The 25,977-nt window shown below is 35.2% G+C and overlaps 1 protein-coding gene across 6 annotated transcripts in view; it reads left to right on the plus strand.

The window, feature by feature from the left end:
* Nucleotides 1-25,637, plus strand: part of sec31b (SEC31 homolog B, COPII coat complex component) — a 127,391-nt gene extending 101,754 nt beyond the window's left edge. For 4 of the 6 annotated variants that reach the window (XM_039772569.1, XM_039772560.1, XM_039772577.1 and 1 more), the window contains 6 exons: nucleotides 2,249-2,284; nucleotides 11,670-11,728; nucleotides 16,473-16,616; nucleotides 16,834-16,953; nucleotides 17,344-17,415; nucleotides 25,365-25,637. In XM_039772569.1, the coding sequence (XP_039628503.1) occupies nucleotides 2,249-2,284; nucleotides 11,670-11,728; nucleotides 16,473-16,616; nucleotides 16,834-16,953; nucleotides 17,344-17,415; nucleotides 25,365-25,544 (611 nt within the window). In that variant the 3' untranslated portion in view covers nucleotides 25,545-25,637. Of the gene's footprint in view, nucleotides 1-2,248; nucleotides 2,285-11,669; nucleotides 11,729-16,472; nucleotides 16,617-16,833; nucleotides 16,954-17,343; nucleotides 17,416-25,364 lie in introns of those variants that run through there. The other 2 variants (XM_039772587.1, XM_039772602.1) reach the window with 2 other exon arrangements.
* Nucleotides 25,638-25,977: the final 340 nt, after the last annotated feature.

Genomic DNA, 25,977 nt, shown 5'->3' on the forward strand with positions numbered 1-25,977 from the left:
CCGATAACATAGGAAGAAGTGGGTTTGTTGAGGTTAAAGGATATATAAATGCTCTCAGGTGCAAGCTAGAGAAGAGACACAGCAATTCACACCTAGAAACCAATGTTCAGTGGGTGTTGATTGTGGTGGGTCTTTTGTGTAAGGAGAAAAAAAATATCAATCATGCTTTCTGAATAGAATTTCACTATTGCAACAACATGGGCATTTGAAATGCAGCAATTTAGGAAAAGTTGAGGAAGGAAAAACGTGACATCCACACTGATGAAATAAAGATTTAAAGACACAGTGCCAATTAGAGTTGGCTATGGTGCTTCTGGTGTTAAATTATTTTGTCTCTACTTCTCAAGGCCCCTCAATGCACAGTTTGAGAGAATAGTTAGTTTAAAGAGCTGTCCCTATGCAGAGGAACAGAACTGCATGATGCACAAGGGTGGAATCTCCGACAGGGTAAGCAGATTGCATTACTGTGAGATATGAGATGTGTGAGTGAACACAGTTGATGTCAATGTCAAAAATATTTATACAGCACATTTAAAACAACATAGGAATGCTGTGGCCAAAGTGCTTTATAATAATAGAACATACAATTAACATGAATAACATAAATAGAAATAAATAATAAATAGAAGTAATGTTACATAATCACAATAAGGAAATCATCAATATTACTGAAGGTCACAGAATGCAAGTGAATAGAAATGAGTCTTTAATCTTGTTTTGAACAGTTCAATTGTAGACGACTCCTTTATGTAATGAGTTGATCCAGCATTACTGGATCTAGATGTGGACAACGCTGCCTGTCGTAATTTTATCTCTGGGAGGCACGGTGGTGCATTGGTTAGCACTGCTGCCTTACAGCTCAGGTTACATTTTTGGGCACAATAGTCAGTTCAGCACAGTTAGCAAGCTATTCACTGTCCCTGAGGGACACTTTAAGACATTGCACCATTATAATCCATTCACCACTAGTTAATTTTTCCCTTGCCATTGATCTAACTCTCTCCCTCATTCAGTGATTAAGAGATTTGTCTATAATTCATATCCATACCATTATAGGAATGACATCTTTCCTGCTTGCTTTGAATGCTGCTTTTCCAGAAAGTAACTTGTTACAAATGATTAGCAAAACATGCACATATTTAGCATGTTTTGGCCATACAAATGGGTTTTAGAAATGTGGATTTTACGACATATGAGTTATATGAGATTTCTATTTCTTTTCTCCATGCATATTTTTCGCACCATTTGCCTTTGTCATAGAATTGGTCACTGCAGAGCCCCTGGTATGTTTGAATACATAGTATGCAATTTCTCTCTCAAAATATGAGATATATAATTTTTCTCAGCCACCACTACAAACTACATGGGGGTAAGTAACATTTTAAAAAAAAAATGTAATTTTTGGGCAAAGTATTCCTTTAAGATCAATATGATGTTTGCAGGCTTTTGGTCATGGCGCCATTACATTATACTAAAAGGTAATTTAGTGTTTTGTAATAAAGTTCAATCAGTTATTCTTAGCACTTTACTTTGAGAGTGTTCAAGCAAACATATTAATGCAGTGCAGCAACATTTACAAGAATAAGCCCACATATCTATATAAATGAACATTAAAAAAGAGACCCATACATTTTATATGAAATGTTAGGCTGAAAATAAGCAATTTTTTTTTTTATTCCTAATAAACATTCTTGGACACCACCTTGATTAAGGGAACATACAGTATTTGGTAATAAACGTTGTTTTAGACTATCAATCACAGCTGCCTAAGCCCTCTTTATTCTTCAGTTTTTGTAATGTTGATTTACCTAGTAGTAGGTTGTGTGAAGCCAGAATCTATCTTAGCTGTAAAAGGATGTCTGTCAGTCCCTTCATTTTATTGTCCAACTTTGGAGACAAAGGGGCAGGTGATTAAGCATCTCCTGATTTCTCTTTGTGCATCCTGTAAGCAATTACCGTATTTCTGGATTTTAGTATATTTTTCATAGCATTTGGTGACCAGGTTAATTATACTTTCACATAGTAAAATGTATAATATGTGTTGTTGGTGGCAGACCTTTAAACAAAGTTTTTGTCATTTTTTTTTTTTATATATTTCTGTTCAATTATAGATTCTTTATTTACACATAAAATTTGCATTATGCAGTATTGGAAAAATGTTTGTTTGTGATTCTTGACAAAATCTTATTTCCACGTTTCATGGTAACTTTCTACGGATATGCTTTCTGTTTCTTTTTTTTTTTTTTAGGCTACTTCCCTTGGTTACAAAATCGTGATGAAGAAGGTGAAAGTGCTCAGAGCAACCTTATTATTTAAGAATTTAAACTTTGAGCTGACATTTTAATGCTAACTTAATTTGGTTTCTCCACGTTTTTCAAATTGGAAATATTTGATCTAGCAAAAATTTGTTGGTTAACATTATGACCATGGTTAACACTGGTTCCAAAACTCAGCTCTTAAAAATTAATGATTGTTGTATTAATTGCATAATGGATGTCTCAGATTTTTTTAGTGCTTTGTTTCTTGTAAAATGTGGAGAAAATCAGAATTTCAAACTGGTATGTTTTGAAACTAACAGTTTTCAAAGCTTTGCTTTATTAAGCAACAAGTCATTATTTCATATTATTGTATGTGATGTATTTAAGACAGATTTTTACTGTTACAAAAGCCGTGTTCATCCTGTTTTGCAGTAATTTATTATACTGTACAGTATGTGGCAGTGTTATGTGGAGACTTTATTAGGTGGCAGTGTAGACCATCTGAAAAAGTTTTTGAATTTTCAGCCAAAAAAGACAATATGTGAAACAAAAACAAGCCTTAGTTCTTCTGGTCAAAGCTAAAAGAGAAAATCACTCATTAAGTCTTTTATTTCAAAATCATGCAGCAGCATTCTCATGTATAAAAACAAAAAAGATCATCATCTTTATTAACTAGGAAAAGAGAGATGAGTGTTTAGTTTTAAATAAAGATAGCATTTATTAGATTAGCTGCAGTACAACACTAAACCCTTATATTTTCCTGCTAACACACAGTGTAAAATTCCATTATAAAGACAGCTTACTACTACTGTTGCAGCATTTAATGTAAATATACAGTAACTTTAGCTTATACTTCAGTTAATATCTGGTCTGTTTTTGTCCCTTAAAGAAATACACTGCTTTATGAATTTTCGAGGTCAAGTCATATTCCCTTAAAAAATTAATTAATAAAAGCCTTGAAGTCCGGAGTAGTTTGGCACTGAATGGAAGTAATACAGGAAGCAAAAACCTGAACAGCAGACTACTACTTCTTTCGGCTGCTCCTGTTAGGGGTTGCCGCATTGCATCATCTTCTTCCATAACGTCCTACCTTCTGCATGTTGCATGTCCTCTCTCACCACATCCATAAACCTCCTCTTAGGCCTTCCTCTTTTCCTTTTGCCTGGCAGCTCTATCGTTAACATCCTTTTCCCAATATACCCAGCATCTCTTCTCTGCACATGTCCAAACCAACGCAATCTCGCCTGTCTGAATTTGTCTCCCAACCATCCAACTTGAGCTGACCCTCTAATGTACTAATTTCTATTCCTATCCACCCAATGCAAATCTTAACATGTTTAACTCTGCTGTGTCTCCTGCTTTATGGTCAGTGCCACTGTCTCCCACCCATATAACATAGCTGGTTTCACTACTGTCCCGTAGACCTTCCCTTTCACCCTTGCTGATACCTGTCTGTCACAAATAACTCCTGACACTCTTCTCCACCCATTCCACCCTGCCTGCACTCTCTTTTTCACCTCTCTTCCACACTCCCCATTACTCTGTACTGTCGATCCCAAGTATTTAAACTCATCTACCTTCACCAACTGTACTCCCTGCATCCTCACCATTGCTCTGACCTTTCTCTTATTCACACACATGTATCCTGTCTTGTTCGTACTGACCTTCATTCTTCTCCTCTCCAGAGCATATCTCCACCTCTTGAGGGTCTCCTCAACCTGCTCCCTACTATCGCTACAGATCACAATGTCATCAGCAAACATCATCCGTCACTCCTACCGCAGACCTTACCACTGTCACGCTTCCCTCGTACATATCCTGTACAACTCTTACGTACTTAACTACCACTCCCGACTTCTTCATACAATACCACAACGTCTCTCAAGGCACCCTGTCATATGCTTTCTTCAGGTCCACAAAAATGTAATGCAGCTCCTTCTACCCTCTATTACTTGTCCATCTACATCCTTAGAGCAAACCACAGCAATGGAATATTTCTTGACATGAAACCATACTGCTACTCACTAATCGTAACCTCATTTCTTAACCTAGCTTCCACTACTCTTTCCCATAACTTCATGCTGTGGCTCATCAATTTTATTCCCCTGTAGTTACTGCAGTCGTGCACATACCCCTTATTCTTAAATATCGGCACCAGTACACTTCTTCTTCACTCCTCAAGCATCCTGTTACTTTTCAAGATTCCATTAAACAATCTGGTTAAAAAACTCCACTTCCATCTCTCCTAAACACCTCCATGCTTCCACAAGTATGTCATCTGGACCAACAGCCTTTCCATTTTTAATCCTTTTCATAGCTGTCCTTACTTCCTCCTTGCTAATCCGTTGCACTTCCTGATTCGCTATTTCCACATCATCCAACCTTCTCTCTCTCTTGTTCTTTTCTTTGATCAGCCTCTCAAAGTACTCTTTCCATCAGCTCAACACACTCTCCTCGCTTGTGAGTATGTTTCCATCATTATCCTTTATCACCCTAACCTGCTGCACATCTTTCACAGCTCGGTCCCTCTGTCTAGCCAGTCGGTACAGGTCCTTTTCTCCCTCTTTAGTGTCCAACCTCTCCTCCAACTCATCATACACCTTTTCTTTAGCCTTCGCCACCTCTCTCCTCACCTTGTGCCTTATCTCCTTGTACTCTTGTCTACTTTCTGCATCTCTAACTGTCCCAGTTCTTCTTTGACATCCTCTTCCTCTGTATACTCTCCTGTAGTTCCCCATTCCACCACCAACTGTCTGGTAACTCTTCACTGCCACCCAGTGCCTGTTTCATCTTCTCCCTAAACTCAACCTTGCCTTGCGTCTTCCTTTTTTCAGCTTCCACCATTTTGAACCTTGGCTCTGGCCTCATTTTCTTCCTCTTCTTGATCTCTAATATCATCATCCTATGCTGCTTAACTACACTTTCCCCTGCCACCACTTTGCAGTCTTCAATCTCCTTCAGATTGACTCTTCTGCATAGGATGTAATCTACCTGTGTGCATCTTCCTCCACTGTTGTACGTCACCCTATGTTCCTCCCTCTTCTTAAACTACGTATTCACCACAGCCATGTCTATCCTTTTCACAAAATCCACTATCATCTGACCTTCTTCATTCCTCTCCTTGACATATGCACGAACAACATTTATTGTCACCCCTCCAATTTCCCGCTTCCTAATCATTACTCTGTCTGACACTCTTTTCACCCTCAAAACTCTCTTGACATACTGCTCCTTCAGAAAAACCCTACCCCATTTCTCCTCCTATCCACACCATGATAGAATAATTTGAATCCACCTCCAAGCCTCTTGCCTTATGACCTGAACAGCAGACATTTACTTTATTTAGGGACTTGTATGTATGTGGGTTTCCAATGAACATACGTAACTTCACTCTTTGTAGTCAACCAGGTACCAAACACTAAGAAAATAAGTGCCAATTATACTTTTATATTGACACTTACACAAAGTCATTTTCCCATGGTATCTTAAGCCAGTGCTTTCTCTCCTTACAGTACCATTAAGATTATGTGTGTTTTAACTTTACCTGTAATTTTTTGCTAGTTTTGTGTTCTGTTTGTGAAACATTTTCTTAGGATATTTTTTTCTGTTTTAGCCAGTTACATGTATTCTGCATCTGTTTGTCCTCCTTTAACTTATATATAATAATTTAGTGGACAAATTTATTAAAAGCAGCCTTGATGTCTCAATGTGCTATTGTTTAAATATATCTTCAACTTGAACACTAGCTGGTTAAGTGATTTGATCAGTGTCGTACATTGAGTTATCAGTGGGAATTGAGCTGATTTTCACAATATTTAAAGCCAAGAGCATTAATTACCAGGCCATATTGTTTGTTCTTTCAGTTCTGGTTACATTAATCCACAAGCTACTGTAGTAGAGCACCATTTACTAGTATGTTTCTTTTTGAAGTACTTTTGATTGATGTTAATCTGGGCATGAATAAACAAGGTTGTACTGTATTTATTGTGCTTGATTACATTTAATTAAATCTTTTTAGTTATGATTAATACTGCTTATTGAGCATGTCCTTGTTAGCTTAGCTGTGAAAACATACATTGTATATACTGTACTTGAAAAATCAATTTTGTTCATAATGCACAGAAATGTGAGAGGAGATACTGGAGTAACTGGAGAAAACTCATGGTGACTGTCAACTAGCTAGGATACTAGATCCATGATAAATTGGTGTAACAGAAACAAAGTTAAGTGAAAGTTAAGCATAGTACAGCATTATTATTCTTTGAGAAATTAGATGTTTTCAAATTTTTTACATTGTATTAAACATATTCGATCATTGGGCATCAATGTTGAAGTGACTGTTTTTGTTTATAGTTTCATATCAGTTTGCATATCATTCAAGAGCATGTTTTTGTTATGGTTAATAGTCGTGCTACATGCTTAAAATACTGTATGTATATGCATGTATATGTATATATATATGTGTGTGTGTGTGTGTATATATATATATATATATATATATATATATATAATATGTATGTATGTATGTATGTATATCTATACTAATAAAAGGCAAAGCCCTCACTGACTCATCACTAATTCTCCAAGTTCCCGTATAGGTAGAAGGCTGATATTTGGCAGGCTCATTCCTTACAGCTTACTTACAAAAGTTGGGCAGGTTTCATTTTGAAATTCTACATGTAATGGTCATAACTGGAAGCTATTTTTCTCCATATACTGTAATGGAGTTGAGCTGGATTGCCGTGGGGGGCGGAGTTTCGTGTGACGTAATCACGTGAACTGACTATCAACGCAGTACATAGAAAACCAGGAAGAGCTCAAAAAAGCACTAAAGAAAACATGAATTATATAATTGAGAAGGCAGCGAAACAATAAGAAGCGAGCGGTTGACATATACAGGGAGTACAGAATTATTAGGCAAATGAGTATTTTGTCCACATCATCCTCTTTATGCATGTTGTCTTACTCCAAGCTGTATAGGCTCGAAAGCCTACTACCAATTAAGCATATTAGGTGATGTGCATCTCTGTAATGAGAAGGGGTGTGGTCTAATGACATCAACACCCTATATCAGGTGTGCATAATTATTAGGCAACTTCCATTCCTTTTGGCAAAATGGGTCAAAAGAAGGACTTGACAGGCTCAGAAAAGTCAAAAATAGTAAGATATCTTGCAGAGGGATGCAGCACTCTTAAAATTGCAAAGCTTCTGAAGCGTGATCATCGAACAATCAAGCGTTTCCATTCAAAACAGTCAACAGGGTCACAAGAAGCGTGTGGAAAAACCAAGGCGCAAAATAACTGCCCATGAACTGAGAAAAGTCAAGCGTGCAGCTGCCAAGATGCCACTTGCCACCAGTTTGGCCATATTTCAGAGCTGCAACATCACTGGAGTGCCCAAAAGCACAAGGTGTGCAATACTCAGAGACATGGCCAAGGTAAGAAAGGCTGAAAGATGACCACCACTGAACAAGACAAGACTGGGCCAAGAAATATCTCAAGACTGATTTTTCTAAGGTTTTATGGACTGATGAAATGAGAGTGAGTCTTGATGGGCCAGATGGATGGGCCCGTGGCTGGATTGGTAAAGGGCAGAGAGCTCCAGTCCGACTCAGACGCCAGCAAGGTGGAGGTGGAGTACTGGTTTGTGCTGGTATCATCAAAGATGAGCTTGTGGGGCCTTTTCGGGTTGAGGATGGAGTCAAGCTCAACTTCCAGTCCTATTGCCAGTTTCTGGAAGACACCTTCTTCAAGCAGTGGTACAGGAAGAAGTCTACATCCTTCAAGAAAAACCATGATTTTCATGCAGGACAATGCTCCATCACACGCGTCAAAGTACTCAACAGCGTGGCTGGCAAGAAAGGGTATAAAAGAAGAAAAACTAATGACATGGCCTCCTTGTTCACCTGATCTGAACCCCATTGAGAACCTGTTGTCCATCATCAAATGTGAGATTTACAAGGAGGGAAAACAGTACACCTCTCTGAACAGTGTCTGGGAGGCTGTGGTTGCTGCTGCACGCAATGTTGATGGTGAACAGATCAAAACACTGACAGAATCCATGGATGGCAGGCTTTTGAGTGTCCTTGCAAAGAAAGGTGGCTATATTGGTCACTGATTTGTTTTTGTTTTGTTTTTGAATGTCAGAAATGTATATTTGTGAATGTGGAGATGTTATATTGGTTTCACTGGTAAAAATAAATAATTGAAATTGGTATATATTTGTTTTTTGTTAAGTTGCCCAATAATTATGCACAGTAATAGTCACCTGCACACACAGATATCCCCCTAAAATAGCTAAAACTAAAAACAAACTAAAAACTACTTCCAAAAATATTCAGCTTTGATATTAATGAGTTTTTTGGGTTCATTGAGAACATGGTTGTTGTTCAATAATAAAATTATTCCTCAAAAATACAATTTGCCTAATAATTCTGCACTCCCTGTACAACCATATTCATGAGTGCTGCTACTTTGGAAACAAAGCACGGTGTAAACCTAAAGTTTAAATTAAGTTCATAGACAGGCTGCCGCTGATGATTGTAATTTAGTGCCTGCCCATATAAGGCCGTCCGTCAGCGGCAACCCAATAGAAACACTGCTGCTAAATATTCACGGGTGAAGGACTGTGCTTATGCAGAGGAAGATGAGATGGTCAGGGTGGTGTTTGGCACAAACTCAGGGAAACTGCGAGAGAAACTTTTAAGTGCCGGGTCTTAGCTGACATTACATACAGCCATGGACATCACACGAGATGGCACCAGCACAGCTGGGAACCTTCGATGCAAGAACACCAAACGGCTCACGTGAACTGACGCAGTGCACAGACAAAAAGCAACAGTTCCAAAGAGTGCTGAACAAAAGCCGAATTACACAATTGAGAAGGCAGCAAAAAAATATGAAGCGTCTGATACATACAAGCATATTCATAAGTTCAGCTACTGTGGAAACAAACCACACGGTGGAAAAAGTGAATGTCCCGCTAAAGGAAGACAGTGTAAAAAAAAAAACCCCGTGCATGCAGTGTGTCACATCTCAGATAAAGAGGAAGACGAGCTGTTTATTGATGCAGTAAGAAACGAATCGATGAATCGTACAAATACGACTCTGATTGAAACAAATAATGATAATCAAATCCTTGATGACAGCAACACTCAATAACACTCACAAAACAATTACTGTATATTGACAATCATGTTACGTTATTTTTAAAATGTTCCCTTTTCTTTTTCATAAGTTCTTTAACACACTACTTCTCCGCTGCGAATATATATATATATATACCCCGATCTACATACTCTCAAATAGACAAGCCACACGCTGTGGCGCAATTGTAGAGGCTTCGCCTCTAGCGCCGACATCCGAGGTTCGATTCCCGAGAGTGGATGTACTGAGTATGAATCGGGAAGCGCGCATACATTTTAACCTCGCATCTCCTTAGTTTGGGACGTATGAAAAAATATGCGGTTAATGCAGAATCATGTTACGTTATTTTTAAAATCTTTCCTTTTCTTAGCACAAGCACAGCTGAGAAGCTTCGATGCATTTAATCACACTTTCAATTCCAAGCAAAGGGGAACTTTTGTCAATGCATTATTTCCTGGTACATCGATTACACTGATGAGCGCATCACAGCTACAAAAATGTTAGAGTCGGAATGAAGCGCGTTCCTACGACTGATCGGAGGAAAATTTCATTTCAAAAACTACCCGAGCTAAGCCTTGATAAAAGCATGGTTTTGTGCACACTGAAAAGCAAGCAAAATTGGATGCATTACAGAAAGTGGACTTTGTGACTCTTACTGGGGATCATTGGACTTCCGTGACCGTTAGTAATTCTAATTACATCTAATTACAAAATGTTCAATGATTACACTGTTTAGCCTAATGTACAAAATAATTTTGGCTAAGGTTACTCAGAGTTTAAAGATTATGTTGGTCAAATTACCTTTTATGTTTCTGACTTATTTTTAAGAAGAAAAACTGCTCTTTATGTTGAAATTTTGGTTATTATTATTTAAAGACAATACCATTCTGAAAATGTACTTAAAGTACTTAAACTACCACATTATTTTTAAGTCTGCCCAATTTTAACCAGGGATGATATTTTTGTTTCTGTTTTGAATTCAAATGCAGTTTAAAAGCTTTTTTTTTTTTTTCAGAAATTAAAAGCGCTTGAGTTTACAGTATTCATGTCCATGTCTATTATTTGATTCTGTCGCCCACTAAAACCCTTTTAAACACCAGGTGAAAGTATAATAATTATTATTTTTAATATTATACCGTGCACCAAGCACCCTCCACTCCACACTCATAAATAACAAATAATAACCAATACTCTTTCCTCCTCGCCCAAACACTTCGCCCTCCTACCTCCCAGCTCAGCTCACTGTCTGGGCCTTCCCACAATCCTTTTATACACCCTGACCCAGAGGTGTTCCTGTCCAATCAGTCCACAATTCCTTATTCCTTCCGGGTCAGGGCAAACAGTCCTTTTCTTCACCCCGGGAGCACGCGCTTCTTCCGTCACATGACTATGACGTACTCCCGGGTTATAGGGCACATGCGAGCCTATGAGCCCCCCTACAGCGACGCCTGGTGGCCCCAAACACTACAAAGGCCATGATGCCCTGCTGGAACTTGGGGCATGATCATGTTGTGGTGAGGGCTGGAGTAACATGCTGGCAATCCACCACTATATATATATATATATATATATATATATATAGATATATAGATATAGATATATATATAGATATATATAGAGATATATATATATATATATATATAGATATATATATATATATATATATAGATATATATATAGATAGATATCTTACGTTATTTTTAAAATATTTCCTTTTCTTTTTCATAACTTCTTTAACACACTTCTTCTCCGCTGCGAAGCGCGGGTATTCTGCTAGTATTGTAATATGTAAAACCATTTAATTGACAGAAGGTGTACAAGTTTTAATTTGAATGCAGATATTACTGTTTCATAAAATACTAGTTTTAATATTTTTTTTGTATTTAAAACTTTAACAACTGCATGGTATGAACAAGTCATGTACATATTCTTATTGGTTGCCGTAATCAAAATTACAGTATCTCAATACCACATTGAGTATCAGAATTGCTTTTTAATGGCTCACATATGACATACTTATGAGACATGATGTATACCATAAAACATTTTCATGTTTTGGATATTCACTTCACAGTTCATTTCCCACTGGTTCCACATAATATATTTCCAAACTGTATAAAGCATTTTATAACATTTGTGTGTATTTTTATTCTGTTTTACAGAAAATATTGCTTTTGCTTTGGCATTTGCATCTTGTTTATTAGGAACCATATCTAATTAGATTTTTGCAAAAAATATTTATATTTATTTCATTTCGATATTGTAGGTTCTCAAGATGGATGGAATGATCCCCCGTCTGTGCACGGAGTGACAAGGAAAAAGAAGGTAATTTAAAATTTTTGAGGTTGTAGCTTTTATTCTATTCTTATAGACTTGAACGCATAATTTAATATTGATAAACAGTTTTAATAAATACACTTTGAAAACAACATACAAGATAAATGAAGTTTCAGCTATAGATTAGAAAAGGTGGTGTAAAATAGGTTATACTCACTTTAACTAATAATAATTAATAATAAATTAATAGTGGCTTGGATTTTTCAGTTGTGCACAAAGCTAACTGTAAGACAGGATCATCTTTCCAGTCTTAACACTGCATTGTGGCATATGTTAGTTGGGTTTCGTTGCATTCATTAGAACGTAAGTATACAATTACTGTAAATACATTGAGCTCTAACATTTGTTAAATTACTTAATAACTACAGTTACAAGTTTATTCTTTAAATTCATAAACTAGTAATTACAAGTATTAAATTGTTTTCATATCATAGTCATTAGCACCTAGCTGTTTGAACTTTCAGTAAGAATACATTAGAATATAAAGTGGGTAACATGATGAGAGTAAATGTGTAAGTGCGAAAAAATAACTAATGCATTTTAGTTACTCTCTTCTGTTCACATTTTGATCAAAAAAGTTGATTTAAATTTTAACCCATCTTGCCGTTACATTTAGGTACAGTTCTTAGCACTCCTGCCTGAATTTTGTGAGACCAGATTCCAATGCACGTTCTTGTCACTGTCTTTGTAGAGTTTGCTGCATGGGTATTACCCTGGGTGTTCTGGTCTTCCTCCCATATCCCAAAAGTGTATTTCAGATTAATTTAACCTATTAGTGAAAATGGATATTTGCGTTGGTGTCCTCTGCGCAGTGCACTAGTGCCTTAAACAGGGCTGGTTTCTGCTTTGTATATGCTTATGCTGGAATAGTCTCTTCCCGCAAACCTATAATCCCATTTACCATGTACAGTAAATTGTAGGATGGATATATTATCTGTAAACCAAATTACCCTATACTGAAACTGTAGTAAACTTGAATGCTTAGAATTTCTTACTTTATAAAGCATAAGTTCAGTACTTTTCAAGTTATTTCTTCACAATCTTGGTATATATTAATATGCCACATGAAACTAACTATTCTGAAGTGCAGCTTTTTTTTTTTTTTAAGAAAATTTAAAAAATACCTAGCCTGTTCTTGTACGTTATAAATATAAGTCATGGGGCTGGCATCTAAACATGAAAAAAGAAAGCTTTGAAATATACCAAATACATCAGTTTTTTAAGCAAAGAGTGTTGTTTTGAGTATTGATCCACATATTGAGATTGCAAGCATACTGCTCACATTTTAATTGGGACATATACATACTCAGATCAGATGATTTCAGGGCATACTGCGAGCATCATTTGTTACAAGTCATAGCAAAATATAACCATTAAAGAGTCACAGTGTTGTTTTCACATTTTGATCCTTGCCTAATGACTTTCATTTTAAAACACAAGAACAGGCTTCATGTATTTTTTCAATGTATGAAAAATAAAATGCTTCACTTTGTAAGATACATTTTTATGTGGCAAATAAATATGCGGGTCAAATTATATTAGAACAAGCTCGGTTTTAATGAAATCCTCTTTTTAACAATAATGTAAAAAAAAGTACATTTTATCTGCAAGGTTCATTACAACAAATTCACTTTCCATGGAAAAAGTAGCAAAACAAGCACATTTCCTCTGGCATTGGTCCATAAATTGCGACTCAGGGGCTCTGTTGAACAGTAAATTGGATTTCACGTCTATATCACTTAGTTTACTTGAAATTTGTCACACTCTTCCAACAAAGTGGCATGTGAGAAGATCATTGCAGCAGACTTGAGGACATTGTGGGTGGATCTAAGGGTAGGATAATGATCAAACAAATTTCACTTCAATGCAGTGGTCAGGGTGGAGGGTGGTCGTCATCAGCCAACCTGCAGTGCCGCCGCAGCAACCATGACCATGAAACCCACAAAAGTACAGATTTTCTAAAAACTTAATTGAATGATGAAAATTAGCATAAACTGCCGTGATTTAGGGTGTTTATAAGAAATGTAATGATATACTTCATAATGTAGAAGTACATAATATTTATAATTGTGTCAGTAGTACTAGGGTGTTGTATCCGTGTTAGCCATTATAAATGTAGAGACAAACCAAGCAAAATCAAACCTTTTATTGGCTAAGTAAATTTTAGTTAGCCAATAAAAGGTGTCATTTTGCTTGGCTTTTCTCTATAATTGTGTCAGATATTTGAAATGTTAAATTATTTCTCAGTTTAAATGTTTATGGTTTAAATACTATTGATTGTAAAATAAATGTTTAATTTTTCATCTTCTGATACAGATATATAAAGGGCTAGATCCCTACTAAAGGATGAAGATATAAAAAAAAAGTCTAAAACGATACCTCACATGCTTATGTGTAAAATTTGTCATTTTTAACCTTCTAGGAGTGGATCTTAGATTGCTAAAACCACTGGTAAAAACATCAAATATCAAAAAATATTATTTTTGTGACCAGTGGCTAAAAATAGCATAAAGCAATACTGCACATACCTATATTACCAATCACTTTTTTTTTTTTTTTTTTTTTTTTGATTTGGCCCTTTATATCCCATTTGGGTTTGAACCTCTGAGGTTGGCATGTACACCTTCAAGTCTTTTTTATCATTTTTGTTTGTGGCACCTATTGGTTTACTCTTTATTGTAAGGGTTGTAATTTAATTTCCTGCACAAGATAAGTTCAAAAAGTTGCCTAAATCCCCATGAAGTGGATTTTTTGAATGCTTTTTTTCTTCTAATAATGTGATATACAGTACTATGTTTTATATTAACCTGTTTTATAATATCTCCTGATACTTCAGTACATTTAATTGTTCGGTACCATCTCGGTCTAGGGGATTACAGATTATTTATAATTTTATTTTGAGTAATTAAAACTTTTCTTTGACATTTTTTCTCTTTTTTGTCTAACTTTTATTAAATTAGTTTCAGCGATAGAGATTTTTAATTAGAATAAAACTGAAAAATGTGTTTTATTTTAATCCTGAATGTTTAGCATTATATAAATCTATACACTTTAAACTTGTAGTTATTTCATTTTCAGAGTCATTTTTACCAAGATATATTTGAATGCATGTTTCTAAATATCAGATTAATTTTACATTTAAAATTTAAATGAAATATTAATACTACATTTTTTTAAATGATGACTGGTATTTAGCTGTTTTATCTGCCATTCTTGGTTTAATCTTGTGGTTTACCAGACCCCTGCTGCTGTAGTGTACCCAGAAGGCTTAAGCCTCAAATCCAATTAGCCAAGGGTTCTTGGAAGCATTATTTGTGTATGTATGCGTGTGTTTTCTTTATCATAAACCTTTGTCATTACCACATTTGAATTTTTTTTCCACAAGACAGGTTTGATTGGTTTTTAGCCTTTCATCACATTTATTCATGAATGTGTCATGGTTATATACTGTCAATGAAATAATCTTAATATTGTAATTATTTTCACGTTTTGTATTTTATGATGTAATATCTTAGTTGTCTTCAACGGTCTATATTTGGATCCTTATCTAAACAGACTTGATTGTACCAGTCAATTTATTATAGCAAATGAAAGCCCAATTTAAATGTCTGTGGTTCTGTTCAGAGTATATTCTTAGACCATTTTTACATACTTGTTATTTGTTGGATTATAGGTTTTTTTTTCTTTTCCTGGTCAAATGTCCTTTCACATATTTTATTATTAAATATTATGATATAGACTTAAAATTATTAAATCTCATTCCAAAGCTATATGTGCTTTTTATAGTAATTATTTTATCATGCTTTATGTGTTGTATTGGAAAATAATGTGCTTATGTGTTTGTCTTTTGATGATGAACTATTTTAAACTTCTTGTTTATTATTGTTAGGTGTAGCTCTGATCTGGTTTCATTCATTAACATTAAAGAACTGGTTTGACATTGCCTAATTAAGCTTTATTAGCATTCAATACTAGTGTTAAAGTTTTTCAGACACGTATATCTGTTGTCAGCATTGTTGCATCATTTCAGCAACTTGCTGTAATATATTGAATTTCTTTAAACACAAAGAACATTTAGGTTATTTTGCTTTACTTAATCTTTAAATAAACATTAAACTTAACAACAGAAAATTCATTTTTTAACTGTGACAAATGTGTTCAGAAGTGTGTGACATTCAGTGTCTGTACATGATGAACAGCAAGTCTGATGTTCCTGAAAGTACCCAAAGATCAAAACGTAAAAACAGTTTCTAAGATTTTCGACTAAGCAAGGAATTAGCTGTAGATCCTCCTTACAAGAATCGGATTAGTTTATTGTTAAAATCACTGTCTTTTATCTTTTCTTGCCTAATGAAATTAGTCCTGACTAAACAGTTAATGGTGTCACAGCAAAGTTTTTAAAAATAGCATCATGCGCTCTTTGAGTAAAACTCCCAGGTTCTTTAGTTTTTTTTTTTTTGTAGGGGCCTGACTATATTTGGAAGTTTGTCTATACTTTTTAAATATTTTAAACAATTTATTCTTGTGTTACAGCAAGGGTCAGATAGCATTGTAAATTGACATGTTTTCTTTTTTTATCTGTAGGTGACAATGATATGCCTGTTTTTTTTTTTATTACTGTTTAAAAGATTATATTAAGCAAGAGAGAAGCTCTTTTGTAATTTGTTTCTCATTTAAATAAAGTATATTGTATGCAGTTTTTTTATTTAAAAAGAAAAAAATATCTTTATAGCTACCTGAGAATTACACTCCACCAATGCCTATCACAGCACCTGTCATGAACCCTTCTGTGGAGCATCAGCCACTGCAGCCCAATACTTCATTACCTAGAGAAAGTCAAGCACCACCTGGAGCCCCTAAAGAATCTAATATCCAGGTACTGTATAATTTAAATTGATCAGTAAGTTTATAATGCTTAACTAGACTTCAATAAATTATCAGATTTAGATTTATTTTTGCTATATGAAGTTTATATTTTCACAAATGCATAACAGATGTTTCAAGGATAGCAGACATTTTTTTACTGAGAATTAGCCCAAATTATAATTTTGTATCCACATAAAATTGGTTGTTTTCTTTGCTTCTTGTTTCAGCCATTATTTCAGTTGCCTTCAGAAAAAATTGAGAGGAAGGACATTCCACAAGAACATATACTGTTGCAAACAAGTTTTGATAGTTTAGTTCAACGGTGTCTTCTAGCAGCTGGTGATCCGGTAATTGTTGTCTTTTTCAGCTATATAAGAGCAAAGTAATACATAAAAGTCAACAACATATGAGAAGCTCTTGATTAGTGAAAATTGCATAATCACAATTATTGGTTTAAAATATAATTAATAAAATATTAGTGCTTTAAACAGAAAAAAGTGTGAAGCTATTAGTTCAACTCATTTACTTCTGTTGCCATCCATGCATTTCCAATTTCACTTAGTCAAATATATGCACAAAAAACTTGCCTGTACTGACAGTGTTGTGATACTTTTTTTTTTTTTTGTGCTGGTATATTTTTTTTTTTTCTCCATTGCTAGAATTTTTAATGAGTTATATCAGTAGTGAATACTTTATTTTAAGGAAATGTTTTAATTTTAATTGCAAATATTTTGCAGCAAACCAAACGTAAACTTGATGATGCTTCCAAGCGACTGGAATTCCTTTATGACAAACTTAGAGAACAGTCGGTAAGTTCATAGAGCAAATCCCACTGATATATTCAGTTTGCATAGTTTTTCATTTTTATATCTCTCATTCAAAAAAGTAAGTGAAAGCAGACAACGGTGTAGACATAGGCAGCATACGGCCCAAAGTTGCTAGAGGCTTGATCAGAAGGCCAGTTCATGTACAATGGCCTAAATGTGAAGTTATGAATCAAACTGATATCTGTAGAATATGAGAAGAAACTGAGGTACCCACGGACAATTCACATAGAAAAAGGGAGCCGATACTAGTTCCACACAGAAAGATTCTGTGGAGGAGAGATTTGACTCATGAAGTCTGGAGCTGTGAGGTAACAGTGTAAAGCACTTTCCATGGTGTTGCCCTATTTAAAAACAATCAAAGAATATCAATTATTACTTTTAACTTTGGTAAAGTTCCAAGCTTTATTTATCAACACTTCAAGAAAAATTACTACAAGGATAGAAGAAGTTCACATACATTTAAATGTTAAAAACTGTATTCTTACCACTTCTCTTTCTGCACACTTTATTGTGTTGTAGATTAAATTTTAAATGGATTTGCCATTTTTACTTAACTGTCCATACTCAGTAAATCACAATGACAAAGTGAAAACATGTTTTCAGAAAGGTTTACAAATGTATTAAAAATCAAAAACTCAAATGTTTTATTTATATAAATATTCAGACCCTTTACTGTGGAACTCCAAATTGTGCCAAGGGCATTTTTTTTGGTGTACGTATCCTTGAGATGTGTCTAGAACTTCACTGGAGACTACCTGAATTGACTGGGCAAAGTTTAGTAAGACACATACCAATGTATATAAGATCTCACAATTAACACTGCAGGTCAGGACAAAGATCAAGTCATGAAGTCCAAGGAATTGTGGTGAAGCATAGATCAGGGCAAGGGTATAAAACCATTTCTAATGCCTTGAGTGTTTACGTGAGCACAGTGGTTCCATTAATTGTGCAATGGAAGGTGTTTGGGAACTCCCAAGAACTGGTCATCTAAACTAAGTAATGGGGAAAGAAGAGCCTTGGTCATGGAGGTAACCACATGGAGGTCCTCTGCTGAGATGGGAAAAACTTTTGGAAGGATGACCACCTCAGCTGTACCCCATTAATCAGGTATTTATGGTAGAGTGACTAGATGAAATCATTCTTGAGTAAAAGGCATACAAGAACTTCCTTGGAATTTGCCAAAAGGCATTTACAGAACTCTGAATACATAAGGAAAAAGATTCTCTGATCTGATGAAACAAAAATGTAACTCTTTGGGCAAATCTCCAAGCACTACATATGTCTAGTGAAGACCAGGCACTGCTTATCAGCTGCCTAATACCGTCCCTATGATGAAGCATGGTGGTAGCAGCATTATGCTGTGGGGTTTTTTCTCAGTGGCAGGGACAGGGCAACTGGTCAAAAATGAGAGAGGGGTAAGTGCAACCAAATACAGGAAGGACTGTCTATTAAACACAAACTGATGATAAGAAATGGCAAATGTATCCATTTAAAATGAAATCTACAACACAATAAAGTACACAGAAAGTGAAGGGGTCTGAATGCTTTCTGAATCAACTGTATGTGCTTGGTTGTTAGTCTGATGCAATTAAAAAAAGAATAATACATTTTTCACTTTAGTAGTGTGGTGATTGGTGTGGCATACCGAGAATAAATGTAGAAAAGGACAAAAAGTATGCAAAATGGTGAATTTATACTATACTAGCAAAATACCCGCGCTTCGCAGCGGAGAAGTAGTGTGTTAAAGAAGTTATGAAAAAGAAAAGGAAACATTTTAAAAATAACGTAACATGATTGTCAATGTAATTTTTTTGTCACTGTTATGAGTGTTATATATATATATATATATATATATATATATATATATATATATATATATATATATATATATATACACATACACATACACATATATATGCATATATGCATAGGAGAAAAGCAATGATGGCTCAAATCAATGGCAACCTTTAGTAGGGTCTGTCCCTGAGACTTATTAATTGTCATCGTGAAGCAGAGCCTTACTGGAAATTTGAGGCATTTGAATTGAAATGGGAGATCAGAAGGTATAACGGTGATGCGAGGAATACATTCAGAGTGTGGCGCTCTGCTGTTTTTTTGTGTAGCTGCCTTCACATAGCTTCTCCGCTGCTTTATAAACGAATGCCATATAAGGCCGTCGTTTCTCTTTGCTTCGTGGTTCTGTACTGTTTTATTGTTTGTTTATTACGATTGTTATAGTTATTGTGTAGCTATTTCAGACTTACTTTACTGTTCAGGTATCCATTTCCTTTATTTAATCAGCGGCTTGTATGCTATTTTTTGTACCTTTATTACGATTATAGATATTTATTGATTCCCTTCTTTAGCTGACTGTCTGCTCATATAAAGCGCTCTGCTGGTTTTTAGTGAAGCAGCCTTTACACAGCTGCTCCGCTGTTTTATAAAAGAACAACATATAAGGCCATCCTTTTTCCTTGCTTCGCCAAGGATACTACCTTTTTATTTAATCCACGGGTTCTCTGCTGTTTTATTGTTCGTTTATTACGATTGTTGTAGTTCTCTTTATATACCACATTGTCAGTTCAGCACTTCAGTTGTAATATGATTAAGCTGCACGAGCTCACTCTTGAGAGTGCAACGTATAGTTGTCCAGGAGAAAAGCAATCTTGCCTGAAATCAATGGCAACCTTTTGTATGGTCTGTCTCTGAGACTTATTACTTGTTATCACGAAGCAGAGCCTTACTGGAAATTGGAGGCATTTGAATTGAAATGGGAGATCAGAGGGTATAATGGGGATGCGAGGAATACATTGAGTGTGGAGAAACTCTAGAGACCGCGTGTGTATTAACTTGTGAATTTTTCTGTGAGTATTTGGTGGCAGCGTGACGAAGTTGCTTCCGCAAGACTGCGTTAGCTGTGGAGCTCAGCTCGGAGCATATTCTTTTCCTACCTTGTCCATTGTGTAATGCGTTTTTTGAACAGGTTTGATGCATGGAAGTGATCACTCGTACTGCATTCAGTCAGTTAACGTGTGCTGCTCTCTTGTGTGATGTTGCGATGTCCACAACTTTATTTAATGTTAGCTAAGACCCGGCACTTAAAAGTTTCTTGCTACAGCAATTTTAACTCCGTTACAAAGTGATCCAAAGTCTTGTTTATACCTTGTGTCTTCTCATTAAACTTTTATCTTGTGAATAAAGTATTCGACGAAGACATGACAAACGGCAGCGGGAGCATGTCCATAAACTTAATTTAAACTTACGCTTTACACCGTGCTTTGTTTCCGCAGTAGCTGCACTTATGAATACGTTTGTATGCGTTTTTTTTGGAGCTCTTCCTTGTTTTCTACGTACTGCGTTCACAGTCCGTTCACGTGATTACGTGGGAGGCGTGATGATGTGACATGCAACTCTGCCCCCCATGGCCATCTAGCTAAAGTCCATTACAGTATATGGAGAAAAATAGGTTCCAGTTATGACCATTACGCGTAGAATTACGAAATGAAACCTGCCCATCTTTTGTAAGTAAGCTGTAAGTAATGAACCTGCCAAATTTCAGCCTTCTACCTACACGGGAAGTTGGAGAATTAGTGATGAGTGAGTGAGTGAGTCAGTCAGTGAGGACTTTGCTTTTTATTAGTATAGATAATTCACAATGGATGGTTCAATGCCAAGGTAACAATAGAGTCCAAATTTAGCAAAAGGAAAACTTTATTTCATGCCTGAGCCTTACAAAATAAATCCTTAAGCATTGTGTACTATTGGAATGGCTTACCTACTTGCATTGTCTTGCTTTCTCCTATCTCTCTCTCTGTGGTGCTCTGTTTGTTGCATCATCCTGCAAGGGTTCATTTGACCCAGCTAACGCACTGTCTTACAGTAGTCTTACGGAGCCAAAGGCTTTGTGGTGTTTTTAAATTCATTCACTGTTCCATTTTTGGCCGAGTCTGGGATCGCTTCCATGGTCAGAGGTGGGTCTTTTAAGTCTTAGGAGCATCACAGTATATCCTTTGGTGTTTCCTGAGGCAAATACATTCCTGATCCTTCTGTAGCCTGAATCCCTAGCACCTGCTGGGTGGGCAGCCTTTTACCATTCTGGATAAACATTGCAGTGTTTTCTTTCCCAATCACACTTTTCTCCCTTGTCTACCATGTAACCAGTCATGACACATTGTGGCTTGATGCACAAGAATGTGTACTTCTCATTCTCCCAAGAAGCTTACTATTATGCAAAAGCTTCTTATTAGCAGCACAAAACTAATTTAATGCTTCACTTGATCAAATATGCAGAAAGATTGTTGCTGTACAGTTATTCTGTTTCACTGACGTATGTTTTACTGGTTAATGGTTAAATAAAACACTTTGCCTGTTATACAACTTGAAGGATTTGTCCAAAATTCTGAATTAAAAGAGCAAACACTTTGCATTAAAAGCACATAGTTTTAGTGTTTTATTTTCTTTTTCTTGGTTATTCCTTTTTGCTACAGATCTCTTTGGGATCTAATGAAAGTGCCATATTTGCTGTTTAGAATGAATTTTTTAAATACATTAAGAACAAATTATAAGTAGTTTATGTATAATTTTTTGAGCACCTTTTATATACAACTAGACACACTGCCTGTCAAAGACTGGTAATAGTAGAATTTTAGAAATATTTACTGTCCTCCTCTTTGTGTACTTCTAAACATCTCTTCACAGGTGTGCCCTCTCTCAAGCTCGTTCCTGTAATGCATGCTTTTGTGGCTGTCATTATTTTTGAGACATCTTTTCCACCTCTTGTCCACATTTACAGTACCCTGTACTTCCTTACTTTTATACTAGACTCTCTCAGCATTTCTCCCATGCTGTTTCTATTCCTCCCATATGTCTCTTAACACTCACACTTCCTCTTTCAAATGCATCACCAAAGCCATATTGATCATATTTCACAGGACACACAAACAGACTGTGGTGTTTTATTATGTAGTAACAGACATTTTTAACCTGTTGTAGTCTCATAAAGTAAAAATACCCCAACGTACAGTGGGAGAAGGCAGCTATGTACTTTAACAGAATTTACTCTAGCGCCATATTCACAAAGCATTCGATTATTCAACTTGAAATTTCTTATCTAGCTTCACTAGGCCACATGTTTTGGGCATGTGCCAAATTAACATCATTCTGGACAAAAATTTTAAATGCCAATGAGACAGCCTTGGTGTCACAAGCACTCCTAATCCATTAATGGCTGTGTTTGTTGGACTCCCAAATGGCATTAAAGTGGAGAAGAACAAACAAACTATAGTTGCCTTTACTTCACTATCAGACTTATCTTGCTCAACTGGAAGAATCCTATCCCACCTCTGTAAAGTCAGTGGGTAACTGATGTCATGAAATTGATGAAAAAATCAAATTCTCTCCTAGAGAATCTGTTCAAAACTTTTCTAAAAGCTGATGGGATCTAATCAATAATATTTTAAAATAAGCACTTGTATTGGGGGAGAAAGACTCCTTTCCCTCTATACTACTCTTAAAAGTTTTAATCTGGCTCTTGGGTTTTCTCTGTTTCTCATGGGTGGGGGTTGAATTGAATTTATTTTTGTTAAGTTTGACTTGATTGTATGGAATGTTGCTTTAAATAAATTCAATAAAAACAGTTTATACGTACAGAATGGAGCAAAATTTGAGTCCTCTAGGATTTGTTGCACTCCTGATTTAAAATTACTTATTTAATCAGAATCCTAATAATCGTGCTGAGCAAATCATTCAAACTTGTCTACTTTGTCATGTTTACCTCCTTGTTTCAGTAGTTATTGTCTTCGTTGATAAAAATGTGAAAATATTAAATTTACAGGTATCAGCTGAAGACATTTTTATATGAATGTATTTATCAAACATTTCCTTTAACTATCAATTCATTCCGCTTTGCAGAACTGCTTTAACTTGGACATTTTTGGTTATCTTGCATAAACATACTACAATATCCCAGTTAGACTTAAACCTTGGCTTAAAAATATTCAGTCCATTTTACTTCAGTCATTAAGATCTGAACTGAGCTATCTGGCCATTCTTCTTGCATGCTTCCACTAATATGAATGCACTGATATTTTCCTGTAGAATTTTTTTTATAAAATCTAAATGTTATTCTTCCTGTAGTAAATCTTAGCTATTTGAGTCCTACTGCCATGCTTTACATTTTTTTTTGCTGGAATATATTGTTGAAGTTGTTTTTTCAAAATCATGGTATATGTTAACTTGGTACATTAAATTGTATTCTAAAGTGAAGTGTTTTTATTTATTTTTTTTAATACATTTTAAAAATGTTTTGTCTGTTCTTGTTTCTTACAATGAGGCTGAAGGGTGCGTGGGTCCATAGGTGATAGAAAAAACTTTAAAACTTACCAAATATTCCCAGTGTAAAGTGGCAAAAGTTTAAGTTTAAAAAAACATGCCTTCTGTTTTTATGGGGCATTCTTGTGATAATGAAAGGAAACTAGATCACAGATTAAGTCCCATTTTTCTAGAGGTGGGAATAAATTTCCAGTTGACTTGTCTGCCAGCTGATGCCACTTTCAGTGTGGTTTTAACAGTCCTTCACCAAGGTATATTAAACTTTCTATCCTACTATTGCTTCTGCTGTTCTGTTTCTTCAGCGGTTATGTTCTGCCGTGGCTTGTAAAAACATGATTATTAGTGGTGCTGTACTGCTGTTTTACATAGCCTACAGAGCAAGAATCACACCAAGAGGTGGCACTGTGAAAAGACTACATAGGAGTTTCATTGTAATGATTACACAGCACTGTGTAACAAATTAACTAAAGAGCAATACCTTATCTAATACTTCTTTTCATTTGTTTAATGTGGTAATTTCAGTTTTAGACTTGTGGGGAGCTGGTAGACCAGGCAGGGACCAATCCTCGATGATGTTCATTCCATTGCAAACAAACTAACCAGTCCAACTATACAAGTAGAATAATTAATAGTTTTAAAGCTGTACCTAAATTTAAATGCACATTGATGTATAATTGAAGTTGATGACTTTTAAGAGTGTAATTTACAGCATGAAATATTTTTCTGGCCAAAACAGAATACATGCTGGATTTCTTTTTAAGAAATGTGTTATTTTAAATAAGATCTAAGCAGACAACAGTTTTCTGTAAAATTTTGCTAACTAATTTTATGTTTAAAATCCTCCTAAAATTGTCAATAACTTTCAGATTTTTTCTATCAAATCCTTCCTATTAATTACATAATGGTATTGCCTAGGCAAATACTGCTGGTGAGCTTTTCAAAAATGTATTTTAAATAGGACCTAATGGACTGAGGAAGCAAGATGTTAATGATCTTGAATTTGACAGGAAATATTGTATCACATATAGTATTCTTAATTATTATTTACTAATTATGATGTGCTTACTGTAATGTATTCTTAATAAACTAATAAAGGGGATAAAAGAAGCTGTTAAATTTTATGTCAATGTCATTCTGGGAAGGCTGACAGCATTATTCGGTTAAGGACTAAAAACATTGTTTCATGAAACTCAAAACATATTTTAAGTTAAATTAATGTATGAATGCAGATAATTCTAGAGGATTGAGAAATGTTTTTCCACCAATAATTCAATGTATTTTGGTTGCTGATACCATCATATTTACACTCTAGCATAACTGATGGTTTTTATACAACTATCTTCCATTTAAGCAGCATCTTTTGAGAAGTTTGAAGGAAAAATTCAACACCTTTATACCTTCAGAAGAAATTAAATTTATATGAGGAGTAATTTTTCAAACTGGCATTTTAGAATAAAAATGTGTATCACTCATTAACAGTTATTTTAGAGGTTTAACTGAATGGCTATAATCCACAATAATATATATTTTGTAGAAAGTGTATCTGCTGAAATAAGATTTTTGTAAAAGGCTTTCATTCTTTGTTTTTCTTCTATCCATAGCTTTCTCCTAATATCCTTGGAGGACTTCATGAGATTAGACGTTGTATTGAAGTTCGCAACTATCAGCAAGCACTCTTAGTCCACACTCAGGTTGTCAGCAGCAACAACTTTAGTGAAATTTCTGCCTTCATGCCTGTTCTTAAAGTGGTAATGACAATTGCAAACAAACTTGCTGTCTAAGAATTTAGAAGCTCAGCAAACATGAATTGTAAAGCCCTCTTTCCTTTGAAAATGTCAGTGTTAAACATGGTTAAATTATATTTTTGAACCGGATGAAATTTGTTTTTGTGTCTGAATTATTTACTGTTGCACAATATTCAAGGTACACAATTGGAGTTGTTCTATAAATCACATTTTTTTCTTGCCACATCTTTTTTCCTTAAACATGGTTATTTTTTCAATTTATGAAAGGTTTGTATAGTACAAATGTTTATATACTGTTTATTTTGCAGAAAATACCCAGTCTTTATGAAGTTTATGGTAATATTTGAGATACTTTTTTTTGTTTTTTAGTGTTAGTTATTCAAGGAAATTCTTATGCTTTTTTTTAACACAAGACAGAAGATGCCTTATTGGAATTTGCTTCTAATATCAAAATATATACTACTTTTAT

The sequence above is a fragment of the Polypterus senegalus genome, chromosome 1, assembly GCF_016835505.1.
Source record: "Polypterus senegalus isolate Bchr_013 chromosome 1, ASM1683550v1, whole genome shotgun sequence".
Lineage (NCBI taxonomy): Eukaryota > Metazoa > Chordata > Cladistia > Polypteriformes > Polypteridae > Polypterus > Polypterus senegalus.